We start from the raw sequence: 11858 nt of genomic DNA on the forward strand, positions 1-11858 counted from the left end.
GGCAGAGGGTTTCTGTTTAACACCTGCTTTGTGTAAAAGGAAGCCAATTTTGGTTAACCAGTTCCCTCCTTCACCAAGGAGCCATGCAGGCGGAGCTCTCTGGAAGAAAGGGCCTTGTTCCTGCCATGCTTCTTCCACTGCTCGTGGAAGAAACAGATGAATCCTCATTGTTTTCCCTCTGTAAGATGAATGATATTTTAAATGTAAAAAGGTTTCCAGTGCTCTTCGGTGTGCCAAGTGCTGCTTGTGTTTCGGCTCTGCCAAAAAAGGTAGAGGCACAAAATCAGATAAAATGGAGCAAAAATGTCGACAGGAGAAGCAGGGTTGAGATGTGACTGGCAACTGTGTGTGTATGTTCTGCACATACAGCAGACCTGAGGACTCGTGGCACGTGCTTGCCTAGCGAGGCTGGTCTTGCTGGCGGACGCTGAGCAGCATTGCTCTGCCTGCGGGCAGAGTCGGAGCTGGGCTGGGTGCTCTCCCTCCTGCCCGTGGGACCCTCCTGCTCCTCCTGGGCTGTACCCAAACAGGACGCTGGGGCCGGGGTTTGTAGGAGAGCATCTTGGAGCAGAGGCGAATTCTTATGGAACCTTACCCAGAAAAGGTTAGCGGGCATTTTAGATGAAAGTTTACATGCTAACCGGAGGGAGCCAACTTAAAGAAAAATAAAAATCTATTTGTCTTGAGGAGGTATTTGTGTGAAAAAAGGTTCCAAGCTCTTTTTGCCCACCACAAGGCACGAAGCAGCGTGTTTCCCACAAGATGGCACTATTGCCTTATGCACATAAAAAGCAGGTTTTAGCCTCCACTGCAGTTTTAAAAGCAGATTGCCAAAGTGAGGGTTGCAACCAAATGCATCAATTTTACAGATCCGAGCAGTTATCAACAGATCTCAAATGGAGAATTAGCTTGCCAATTCATCTGCTAAAGGTCGCTGCCTGATAAGGATGTGAAAAATCCTGACATATGGATGATGAGATGAACATCGCCATCAATCCATTATTGGAGAAACTGGTTTGGATTTGGGTTTTTTTGGGTCAATTTTTTGAAATCAATGTGGCTCTCTAAAGTGAGTGGTATTTACCTGCTCATATTCTGAATGATCTTCTCAACGGGCTTTTGCTATAAAAAAAACACCAACAAATCCCAAACTAAAAATCAAGTTGAAAATTAACTACTTTTAACATTTGTCCATTTTTTATCATTTCTAGTTCTTATCTAGTTCCAAAAAAAATGTCATCTTGCAAAATTGTTGTATTTTGAGTAATTGTTCAGTTGCAATGGCTGGCTGGCAAGTTGCTCCACTATTCCCTTTCTCTATGACTGAAAGAGGTGTTTTCCAAATAAATTCTGCAAAGTCTCTCAATCAGAAACATACTCCCTGCCTTTAGCTGCACCTTCTGTTGATTTTCTAATCAAAGACAGGGTCAATCGCATCGAACCGCCAGGGTAGAGCTGGAAGGAGCCCTGCTGTCACAGCAAGTGCTTTGGATAATCACGTTCTTAATCTTACTAATTGCTGTTTTAAAAACAAGTTTCTTTTGTACCATGCTGTGTCTCTTATTGCAGTGTTGTTCCAGAATTTCACTCCTCCGATGCTTGGAAATTCTCTTCTCATTCCCAGCCCAAATTTATTCACTTCCAGGCTACATCTCTTTGTTCTTCTGCCAGTATCATTCTTTACCTTCACAAGTCCTTGTTCCCTCCTTTGGTAGTTGCCCTACTGATGAGAGCAATCATCTCTTCTCTTAGTTTTTGTTTCTCTAGGCTAAAACAGCCAAATCTTTCCATCTCCTCTGAAGAGAGGGGCTCTTCATTCCCTTGATTATCCAGTTTGGGTGGCCCTGGGTATATTTCTTTTTCAATCCATCTTTCTTGAGCACAGATGACAAGAAATAGCGTGCAATATTCAGGATAAGGCCTGACAACAGCTTTGTATCATACATTTCTCAATTTCATTGCACAATTGTAGCATCTCTGTGTGAAGCGGCTCAATATCTGTGATCATAGAATCATAGAATCATTTAGGTTGGAAAAGACCCTTGGGATCATCGAGTCCAACCATCATCTCCACTCTACAAAGTTCTCCCTTACACCATATCCCTTAACACCACATCTAAACGAGTCTCAAACACATCCAGGGACGGTGACTCCACCACTTCCCTGGGCAGCCTATTCCAGTGTCTGACCACTCTTTCTGTGAAGAATTTTTTTCCTTATATCCAGCCTAAACCTACCCTGTTGCAGCTTGATGCCATTCCCTCTTGTTCTAGCGCTAATTGCCTGTGAGAAGAGACCAGCACCTACCTCTCTACAATGGCCTTTCAAGTAGTTGTAGAGATCAATGAAGTCTCCCCTCAGCCTCCTCTTCCTCAAACTAAACAGTCCCAGCTCCTTCAATCGCTCCTCATCACATTTATTCTCCAGGCCCTTCACCAGCTTCGTTGCCCTCCTCTGCACTCGCTCCAGCACCTCGATATCTCTCTCGTGTTGAGGTGCCCAGAACTGGACACAATACTCCAGGGGTGGCCTCACCAGTGCTGAGTACAGGGGGACAATCACCTCCCTCCTTCTGCTGGTCACACTATTTCTAATACAAGCCAGGATGCCATTGGCCCTCTTGGCCACCTGGGCACACTGCTGGCTCATGTTCAGCCGCTTGTCAATGTGAACCCTCAGGTCCTTTTCTGCCAGGCAGCTCTCCAGCCACACTTCCCCAAGCCTGTAGCGATGCATGGGGTTGTTGTGGCCCAAGTGCAGGACCCGGCACTTGGCCTTGTTGCAGCTCATACCGTTAGCATTGGCCCATCGGTCCAACCTGTCCAAGTCTCTCTGTAGAGCCTCCCTATCCTCATGTAGATCAACACTCCCGCTTAGCTTCGTGTCATCTGCAAACTTGCTGGTGATACACTCTCTGTCCTTATCAAGGTCATCAATAAAGACGTTAAACAGAAACGGTCCCAACACCGAGCCCTGAGGGACACTACTTGTGACCAGCCGCCAGCTGGATTTAACTCCGTTGACCACCAATTCCATGAGAATTCTGTGGGGGACAGTGTCAAATGCTTTTCAAAAGTCTAGGTAGACAATGTCCACAGCCTTTTCCTCATCCAATAATCGGATCATCTTGTCATAGAAGGAGATCAGGTTCGTCAGGCAGGTCCTGCCTTTCCTAAACCCATGCTGACTAGGTCTGATCCCCTGCTTGTCCATTATATGAGTTGTAATGGCGCTCAAGATGATCTGCTCCATGACCTCCCCTGCTACCGAGGTCAGACTGACAGGCCTATAGTTTCCTGCATCCTCCTTTCTGCCTTTTTTGTAGATGGGCGCTGCATTTGCTAACCTCCAGTCCATTGGGACCTCCCCAGTTAGCCATGACTTCAGGTAGATCATGGAAAGTGGCTTGGCAAGCACGGCTGTCGACTCTTTCAGCACTCTTGGATGTAACCCATCTGGTCCCATAGACTTGTGCGCATCCAAGCGGCGTAGCAGGTCGTAGATCACTTCCTCTTTCATTGCGATGACCTCATTCAGCTTCCCCTCCCTGTCTCCCAGCTCACGAGGCTGGGTGCCCAGGGAACAGTTAGTTCCACTGCTAAAGACCGAGGCAAAGTAGGCATTGAGCACCTCAGCCTTTTCCTCAGCCTTTGGGACTATGTTTCCCTCTGCATCCAGTAAGGGAGGGAGATTTTCCCTAATCCTCCCTTCGTTGTTAATGAATTTATGGAAACATTTTTTGTTATCCTTAACAGCTCTAGCCAGGTTGAGCTCTAGCTGCGCTTTGGCTCTCCTAATTTTCTCCCTGCATAGTTTTGCTATATCGTTATAGTCTTCATGAGAGACCCGCCCCCTCTTCCAGAGGTCATAGACTCTCCTTTTGTTCTTGAGGTCCAGCCAAAGGTCCCTATTTAGCCAGGCCCGTCTCCTTCCCCGCCTACTTGTTTTTCGGCACACAGGGACAGCCTCCTCCTGTGCCTTTAAGACTTCTCTCTTGAAGTACGTCCAGCCTTCCTGGGCTCCTATATCCTTCAGGGCAGCCTCCCAAGGGACTTTGTCCAGCAGTCTTCTGAACAGGTCAAAATTTGCCCTCCGGAAGTCTAAGGTGGCAGTTCTACTAACCCCTCTCCTTGTTTCCCCAAGAATCAGAAATTCGATCATCTCATGATCACTGTGCCCTAGACGGCCACCAACCTTTACTTCCCCTACAAGTTCTTCCCTCTTCACAAGAAGCGGGTCCAGGAGGGCACCTTCCCTGGTCGGCTCACTTACCAGCTGTGCGAGGAAGTTATCTTCCACACATTCCAGGAGCCTCCTGGATTGTTCCCTCTCAGCTGTGTTGTATTCCCAGCAGATATCCGGGAGGTCAAAGTCCCCCACAAGAACAACGGCAAGTGATCGCGAGATTTCCCCCAGCTGCTTATAGAAAGCTTCGTCCGCCTCACTGCTTTGGTTGGGAGGTCTATAGCAGACTCCCACAGCGATAGCAGCTTTATCGGCCCTTAACCTAATCCAAACACTCTCCACCCCATCATCGCTATACTCGATTTCTGAGCTCTCGTAGCATTCTCTAATATACAGGGCCACTCCTCCACCTCTCCTTTCCTGTCTGTCCCTCCTGAAGAGCTTGTAGCCATCGATTGTGGCACTCCAGTCATGTGAGGCATCCCACCACGTTTCTGTGATAGCCACTATGTCACAGTTTCTCTGGTGCATCATGGCTTCAAGCTCCCCCTGTTTGTTGCGCATACTGCGTGCATTGGTAGAGATGCACTTCAGATGTGCTAATGACTCCAGCACCTTTTTGTGAGTGTGGGCCCCGTTTCCCACCAGACCCCTCTCAGGGGCTTCCATGATTTCTAAGCGTCTATCCCTTCTCTCCAATGAAGTGTCAGAGTGAGAGTCCTCGCTAGCCCACCATCCTTCAAGCCCTGGCATGCCTCCCTTGGCTTCATTCCTGACAGGCCCAGTTGTCTCCCCTTCCCCCCTCACATCTAGTTTAAAGCCCTGTCAATGAGCCTTGCTAACTCCTGCCCCAAAATTCTTTTCCCCTTCTGGGACAGGTGCATTCCACCTGCCACCAGCAGGTCAGGTGACTCCTATAGCAGCCTGTGATCAAAAAACCCAAAGCCCTGTCGATAACACCAGTCCCGGAGCCGCGAGTTGACCTGTTGCCTCTTCCTGTTAATTTCCTCATTCATGATTGCCACTGAATGGAGAGAGGAGAATACAACTTGTGTTCCTGACCCCTTAAGCTGTCGCCCCAAGGCTCTAAAATCTCTTTTAATCGATTTTGGGCTCCTCCTACCCACTTCATCACTACCCACCTGCAATACTAAGAGGGGGTAGTAGTCAGAGGAGTTTACTAGGGCCGGAAGTTTGCCTAACACATCCCTGAGTCGTGCCCCAGGGAGGCAGCAGACTTCCCTGTGAAGAGTCTGGACGGCATATTGGCCCCTCCACCCCCCTCAATAGAGAGTCACCCACCACAATGGGTGCACCACTGTCTGCTTTTCCTTTTGGAGCCAGCTGTGATGCTGGGTCCATGGCGACTTGGTCTTTCTGATGTTCCTGGCCTGGGTGTATCATCCTCCCCTCCAACAGCCAGTTCCTCCTGCAGGGCTTCATATCTGTTCTGCAAAGGTAACTGGGAAGGTGGGAGGGGCCGGGAGGTGATTCTCCTGCTTCCCTGAGCAGGGACCTGATTCCATTCCCCCTCGTCTCTGTGATCCCCTCCTATTGCCTGGTGACGAGAGGGGAAGGGGTCCTCTGACTTGTGTGGGGCCTCACCCTGTTCCCTTTCTCTCAGGGACCGGGTCCACCAGTCACTCTCCCTCTCGCATTCTCTCATGCTCCTCAACCTCTCCGCTTCTTCCTTCAGCTCAGCCACCAGAATGAGCAGATCATTTACCTGTTCACATCTGACACAGGTGTTGTCTCTGCTGCCCTCCATGGCGAGTGCCAGGCTCCGGCACTCTTTGCAGCCAGAGGCCTGGATGCCCACATGTTTGCGCGGGGCTTCTGTCTGGGTGCCCACAGTTTTTTTAACAGCCGCCTTCGACCGTGTAGCAACCACGGCTGGATCTCTAGACACAAGCGAGACCTTGTGACTCGATGGTCACTTGGGGGGAGCACTGATTGCTCTCTCTGGGCAAGGACTAGTCCCTGCCCTCCCGGTGGCTTCCTATAACCTGGTGGCTTGATCGATCGGGGGAGGTGCTGTCTCCACCCCCAGGCTCACTCAGCAGCCCGCCCACCAGCTGACAGCCCTCAGCACAGGCCGAGGGCTTTGCCGGCTTCCAAAAGCCCCAAAAAGAGCTTTACGTTGGCCCTTTTTGCTGCTGATCCCTTCCCCAGCGCAGTCTTACCTGCCCTGAAGCTGGTCTCTGCGGCAAGAGAAAAGTCAGGCCCCCGAGTTGCAGGCAAGCAAACTTCCAGCTCTTCCAGGAGCTCGTCAATAGGACCTTCTGGGACACCGATGAAAATCTTGATCCTATGAAACTGATAGAAATGGGACTTGCCGATTTGGATGAGGGACGTGTGAGTCCGGGGAACGTGGACTACAAGTTCCTACCCTTGCCAAGGTCTGACTTCACAAGTGACGAGCAAAGTCTTGACTGTCAGAAACACGGAGTTTATTTTAAAAAGAAAAATCCCTTCTGTCCACTCCTCCAGCCCTCCTTGCTCAGCAAGAAGACAATGTGCTGCCTCCTGTTGGGCAGGTCATGAGCAGCCCAGGTGAGAACGGCCTCCAGCATGGCCTCTTCTCTCACAGGGAGCTCCCCCTTCTCCAGCAGGCGTTGCAGGTCATTGAAGGAGAGCTCCAGAAACTCTGCAGACACCCTGGTCACCTCCTCGAAGTGATGCAGGATGAACTCGTGGGCTGCTTCTCGCAGGTCAGCACAGTAGTAGTAGTGGGTGAATCTCCAGATGCCGACGCAGTTTTCTGAGCACAGCTGGGCTTTTAAGAAGTGGCAGCAGAGGCTGACGATGCCCAGGACGTTGAACTGGTCTGCCACCACGAGCAAACTTTCAACATTGTCCTCCGTGAGGGGCACTGTGCCAGTGTAGGCGTACTCGATGAGGAGCCCTATCGTTTCAGGGGAAGCGCCGTGGATCTGATAGACGTTGCTGTTGGCACTGCTGCAGTTGCTGGAGAACAAAGCCCTGAAAAACCAAGAGAGTGCTGCTGGGGAAGAAAGCAGCCTTGCTGTGGGAAACCCTGAGCCCGTTATCCCCTGTGCCCCCTTCCCCGCGCACCCGTTTGGGCACTAGCAGTAGCCACGCTGGGAGGCCGTGGAGTTTGATGAAGGAAGGCTTTACTGGCCGCTTGTTTTCAAGAGGAGCTATGGGGCGAGTGGGCACCTGGCTTCAAGAAGAACAGCAGAGAGTACCCGTGTGTGGGGAAGGAAAGCCTCCCGCCTGACAGCAGAGCAGCCAGGCTGGCCACGCTCCCAGCCCCGCACCCTAGCTGGGCCTTCTCAGACACCACTTCCAGCTTGTGGAGGACTTTGGGTGCCTGGGCAGGGAGCAGGACCAGGGGGAACTGCCGGAGGAGAGTTGGAGTGCCGAGGGAAGCGCTGGAGATGCAGCCAGGCACAGTATGGCACGGAGCAGGGAGCGCTGGTTGGCCCCATCCCCTCCTCTTTCAAGCACTCACCCGAAGTACGCACTGCAGTTAGAGAGGACCATCTCGTGCGCGTTGAATTCAATGCCGTCCACGCTGATGATCACATCGCTTGGTGTCCCTTCTGGGCAAAGCCCGTGGAAGGCGCTGCAAGCCACAGCACTCATCTTCCTCTCCCTGGGTGAGGAGGAGGAGTATGTGCCACGAGGCAAGCTGTCGCCCACCTCCAAGCCTGAGGCAGTGGGAGATGCTTCTGCCACTCTGGGGTGCTTACGGCACTTTGTCCTTGCCCTCCCTCCGGCGTCGTAGTAGAAGCCCTGCCTGTCTGCTGGCTCTGGAACGTGCCCCATAATGACATCACAGATGTTGTGTAGAAGAAGTGTCACCATGCCAGTCTAAAGGGATCTGCCTCTGTTCAGCAGCTGTTCCGTACAAGTGTAAATAGCCAATTTGTGTTCTCTGAGGAGAGAGATGTGTGTAGATAGACACACAAGTGGCGATGTCTGGGCCGTACGAGATTCCGAAAAGGCAAAGAAAGCCTGTTTCTATCTCTCAGGATTCTATGATTTTTTATGATGTAAAGGAGTTTAGACTACGAAAAGATCGTGGAAAGATTTCTTTAGAAAAAGTTGTTCAAGCGTCAAAATCCCTGTCTAGAGAGAGCTCGTGGAGGGCACTGGCCGGCTGTGGGGCTGCACTGCGCATGCACAGCGACGCTCCCATTGGTTGGGCTGCCGTGCCGCGCTCCCATTGGGCGGTTCCCCGTGTGCCCTCCCACTGGCCGGATCGCCTTTCCGGGGGTGGAGCGTGGTGGGGATTGACGGCGGGAGTGGGCCAATGGAGCGGCAGTGCCCAAGGAGGAGGGGGTGGGTGGTGGGGCGGCAGAGGCCAATGGGCGCCCGACGTGGGCGAGCTGGCCTGGGGGAAAATGGCAGGCTGCTGGAAATGGGAGCGGGGTGGTCCCGGCGGAAAGCGGGGCCCGGCGAGCGGGTGGTGGGTCGGGCCGGGCCCACGGGGCCGCTGCAAGCACATGGTGAGGCAGCTGGACTGCGTAGAGGGGAGTGGGGGGCCCCGAGGGGTGATGGGGGGTCCGGGAGGGCCCTGAGTGGGGCTGGGGGAATGGGAGGGTTGAGGGGGGGCATTGACGGGTGGGAGGGGGGTGGCTGGTCACAGCTCCCCGCGGGGTCCCTTGGTCCTGGGGGGTTTGGGGTGTGGTACCGGCGATGGCGGAGAAATGAAGCCCGTCAGGGTGGTAAGAAAGCGGCGCTTGGGCTGTGCTGGTGCCGCCCCAGAGGGACGCGGGGCCGGGCCCTCCACAGTTAGCCAGTGCTCCCCTCAAAGTGTCGGTGGGGCCCTGGGGGTGTCAGGCTGTGGGGTGGCTGCAGTCCCTCAGCGTCACCCAGGGGGGCTGCAGAGGGGGGAAGGAAGCAGAGAGGGGGAGCCGGTTTGTGGCCCGACCCCGAGAGTGGGACTCCTGCTGCCGGGGCTGGCAAAGGGGCTGTCATGGCTGGTTTTGGGGCTGAGAAAGAGAGGGATTTGTGTGGCTTTGGGCTGAGGAAGAGGGCTTGAGATGAAATCCGCGCCAGGCCCCTCTTTCTGCACGGAGGGTCCGTGCTGGCCCCGCTCCCGAGGGGGCAGAGGTGGGGTGGGGGTCCCCTGGCTCACCGCCCTTGGCTGGGTGTGACAACCAGGCTCATTTCTCTGCTCTTCTTTTCCCAGGGTCATCTTCTGCAGCATGGCAAGAAAATCCTGCACAGCTGATTCCGCTCGCTGGTCAGGTAGTCACACGCCTGGGGCGAGACACCTTTGCAAGTTCAGGGACGCTACAGATCCTCCCCGTCAAAGCCGCAAAAAAGGCAAATTTACTGCCAGTGCAGAAAAGCTGGCGAGGAGTTTTGCGCTCGTTTTTGTGTGGATATTCAGTCGTTTGAGGGCTGGAGCCCTCCAAGAGAAGCGTTATAAAAAAAAGTGGTTTTATTAATACTAAAGTGAGAAGTGTAGAGGAATGCGAGGAATGAAGTGCATGCTTTTTATTAGTGCCGACAGCTCTAGATTCGCCAATAACAGCACTTCAAAAGCACTTACGTCCAGAGCACTCTGAAAACCATTAATTGATTAATCCATTGCCAAAGGTTGAGAAATCATTTCAGGAGCTCAAGTCTTGGGATGTTTAATAATGTGAGACGGAGCCTTTCGCTTGGCTTCTGGGCCGGGCTCGCGCCCAGGTCAGCGATAATCCAAAGGGGAACCACTCGCTCCATCGGAAATAACTGGTGTGAGTGGAAATAATAAGTGTCTCGTCAGCCATGGGAGGGAAAAGGGAGATCAAGAGTCCGCCTAAACGAACCTCGTGCCGTTAAGAGATCATTCTCTGGGGAGTCACTGCCAAGATTATGTTTCGGGGAAGATCGTCTTACCGAGCAATGTGCTGCGTCCGGTTTGGAGACTAAATATCTCCAAAGTTTGGGGCTGATTAAGTGCTTCTTGGTTATTAGTTGGATATCTTGGTTGGTTTTTTTTCCCTATTTACCACCTTTTACCGCTAAATGAACTGCAGAGATTTCCCAAGTAGGCATGAAACAGTGGATCAAACGCTGAGGGTGACAAAATTACATTCTTAAAAAAAGCGGTTCAAGTTCCCCCCATTAATTTTCCACCCCTTTATCTCCTTTTTTTTTTCTCCACTTTTTGGCTTTCCGTCAAGAACTGCATTCGGGTAGTTTTATACCGAAAAAGGTCACCATTGGGTGTTTTTGCAGGGAGCAATGGCACAAAGCAAGGAGGGAGCAACAGGTCAAGGGAACCGGAATCCTTGAGCGCTTGTTATTTAACAGGAATTCTCGTTATTTGTATTTGTATTCTCTGATAGCTCCCTCAGGAGCAATGACGCCACTCAGCCTGTCCACGGAGTGCTGCTCTTTGCGGATATCTCAGGTTGGGGGAGCAGGGAGGAGCAGCCATGGACATGAGCCATCTGGGGACACACCAGGCCCTTTGGAGCCCTTAGACAGTGTGGCCATCTTGTCCCTGCTGAGGTCTTCTGCTGGGATGCCCACAGAGAGCGGGATGGGTGACCTTGGGCGGTCCATCATGGCTGCCACCAGTGCTAAGCCAGCATGGGAAGGTGTCCCCTACAGGCTCTCGGGCCGGGCAGCATGGAAACAGCTGCCAGGTCTTTTGGCCCACATGGGCATTTCCTGATTTCTGGATATCCCTGTTCCAGGTTTCACTGCGTTGACCGAGAAACTCGTCCAGAGGAGCGGCATGGACAGAGGCACTGATGAGCTGGCGCAAACGCTCAATGAGTACCTGTGTGTTTTGGAGGGTAAGAGCTGTGCTGCACGACTGTGTGACATCAGGGCATGATGGTGGAGGCAGCCAGGTCCTGCCGCCTTGGAAGGGCTGGGTCTTTCTGTGAAGAACAGCCAGGGCAGACAGGGTGTGCTGGTGGGTCAGCACCAGCATGGGTCCTTTCTGCTCCCCGCTCTGGCCGAGGAGGCACCCGCTTTCTCAGCAGCTACGTCGGTGCCTCTGGCATGAACAGCCGGCTCAGTGCTGTGTCAGGGCCCAGAGCAGGCTGAGGGCATCCAGAAAGTGCCAGCGCACCAGAGACGTGAAGATGCTGGCTCTGACACATGTGCATGTGCGTGTGTGCGACCCTCATGAGCCCCTTTCCACGGGGAAGATCTTGGCCCTTCCAAGCTGACCATGAGCACATTGTGGGCACCCCTTTGGCAGCACTGTTAGAGCAAAGCAAGAGAGTCCTCGCAGACGATGAAGGGTCTGGAGCATCTGTGCTGTGAGGAAAGGCTGAGAGAGCTGGGCCTGGTTCACCTGGAGAAGAGAAGGCTTGTGGGGGGACCTTAGAAATGTGCCTACAACCTGAAGAGAGGGTGCAAAGAGGACAGAGTCAGGTTCTTCCCAGTGGTGCCCAGTGTCAGGACCAGAGGCCACGCCACGGGCACGCACTGAAAAACAGGAGGTTCCCTCTCTGTGTCAGGAAACACTTATTGACTGTGAGGGTGACTGAGCACTGGCAGAGGTTGCCCAGGGAGGTTGTGGAGTCTCCCTCCTTAGAGCTATTCCAAAACCATCAGCCACCGTCCTGGGCAGCTGGCTCTGTGCAGCCCGGGTTGAGCAGTGGGGTTGGACCAGATGGACCCCAGAGGTCCCTTCCAGCCTCCACCTTTCTGAGGTTTGGTGGCATCTGGAGGCCCTGCCTCCCTGCCTG

The 11858-nt window shown here is 52.9% G+C and overlaps 1 protein-coding gene across 1 annotated transcript; it reads right to left on the bottom strand.

Moving 5' to 3' along the window:
• Window positions 1-6635: 6635 nt before the first annotated feature.
• On the bottom strand, window positions 6636-8016 carry LOC134522593 (kelch-like protein 10). The gene is made up of 2 exons (XM_063350363.1): window positions 7661-8016; window positions 6636-7167 (listed from the first exon to the last, which is right to left on the bottom strand). The coding sequence occupies exons 1-2, from the start codon at window positions 8014-8016 to the stop codon at window positions 6636-6638; spliced, it is 888 nt and encodes a 295-aa protein (XP_063206433.1).
• Window positions 8017-11858: the final 3842 nt, after the last annotated feature.

The sequence above is a fragment of the Chroicocephalus ridibundus genome, chromosome 12 (assembly GCF_963924245.1).
Source record: "Chroicocephalus ridibundus chromosome 12, bChrRid1.1, whole genome shotgun sequence".
Taxonomy (NCBI): domain Eukaryota; kingdom Metazoa; phylum Chordata; class Aves; order Charadriiformes; family Laridae; genus Chroicocephalus; species Chroicocephalus ridibundus.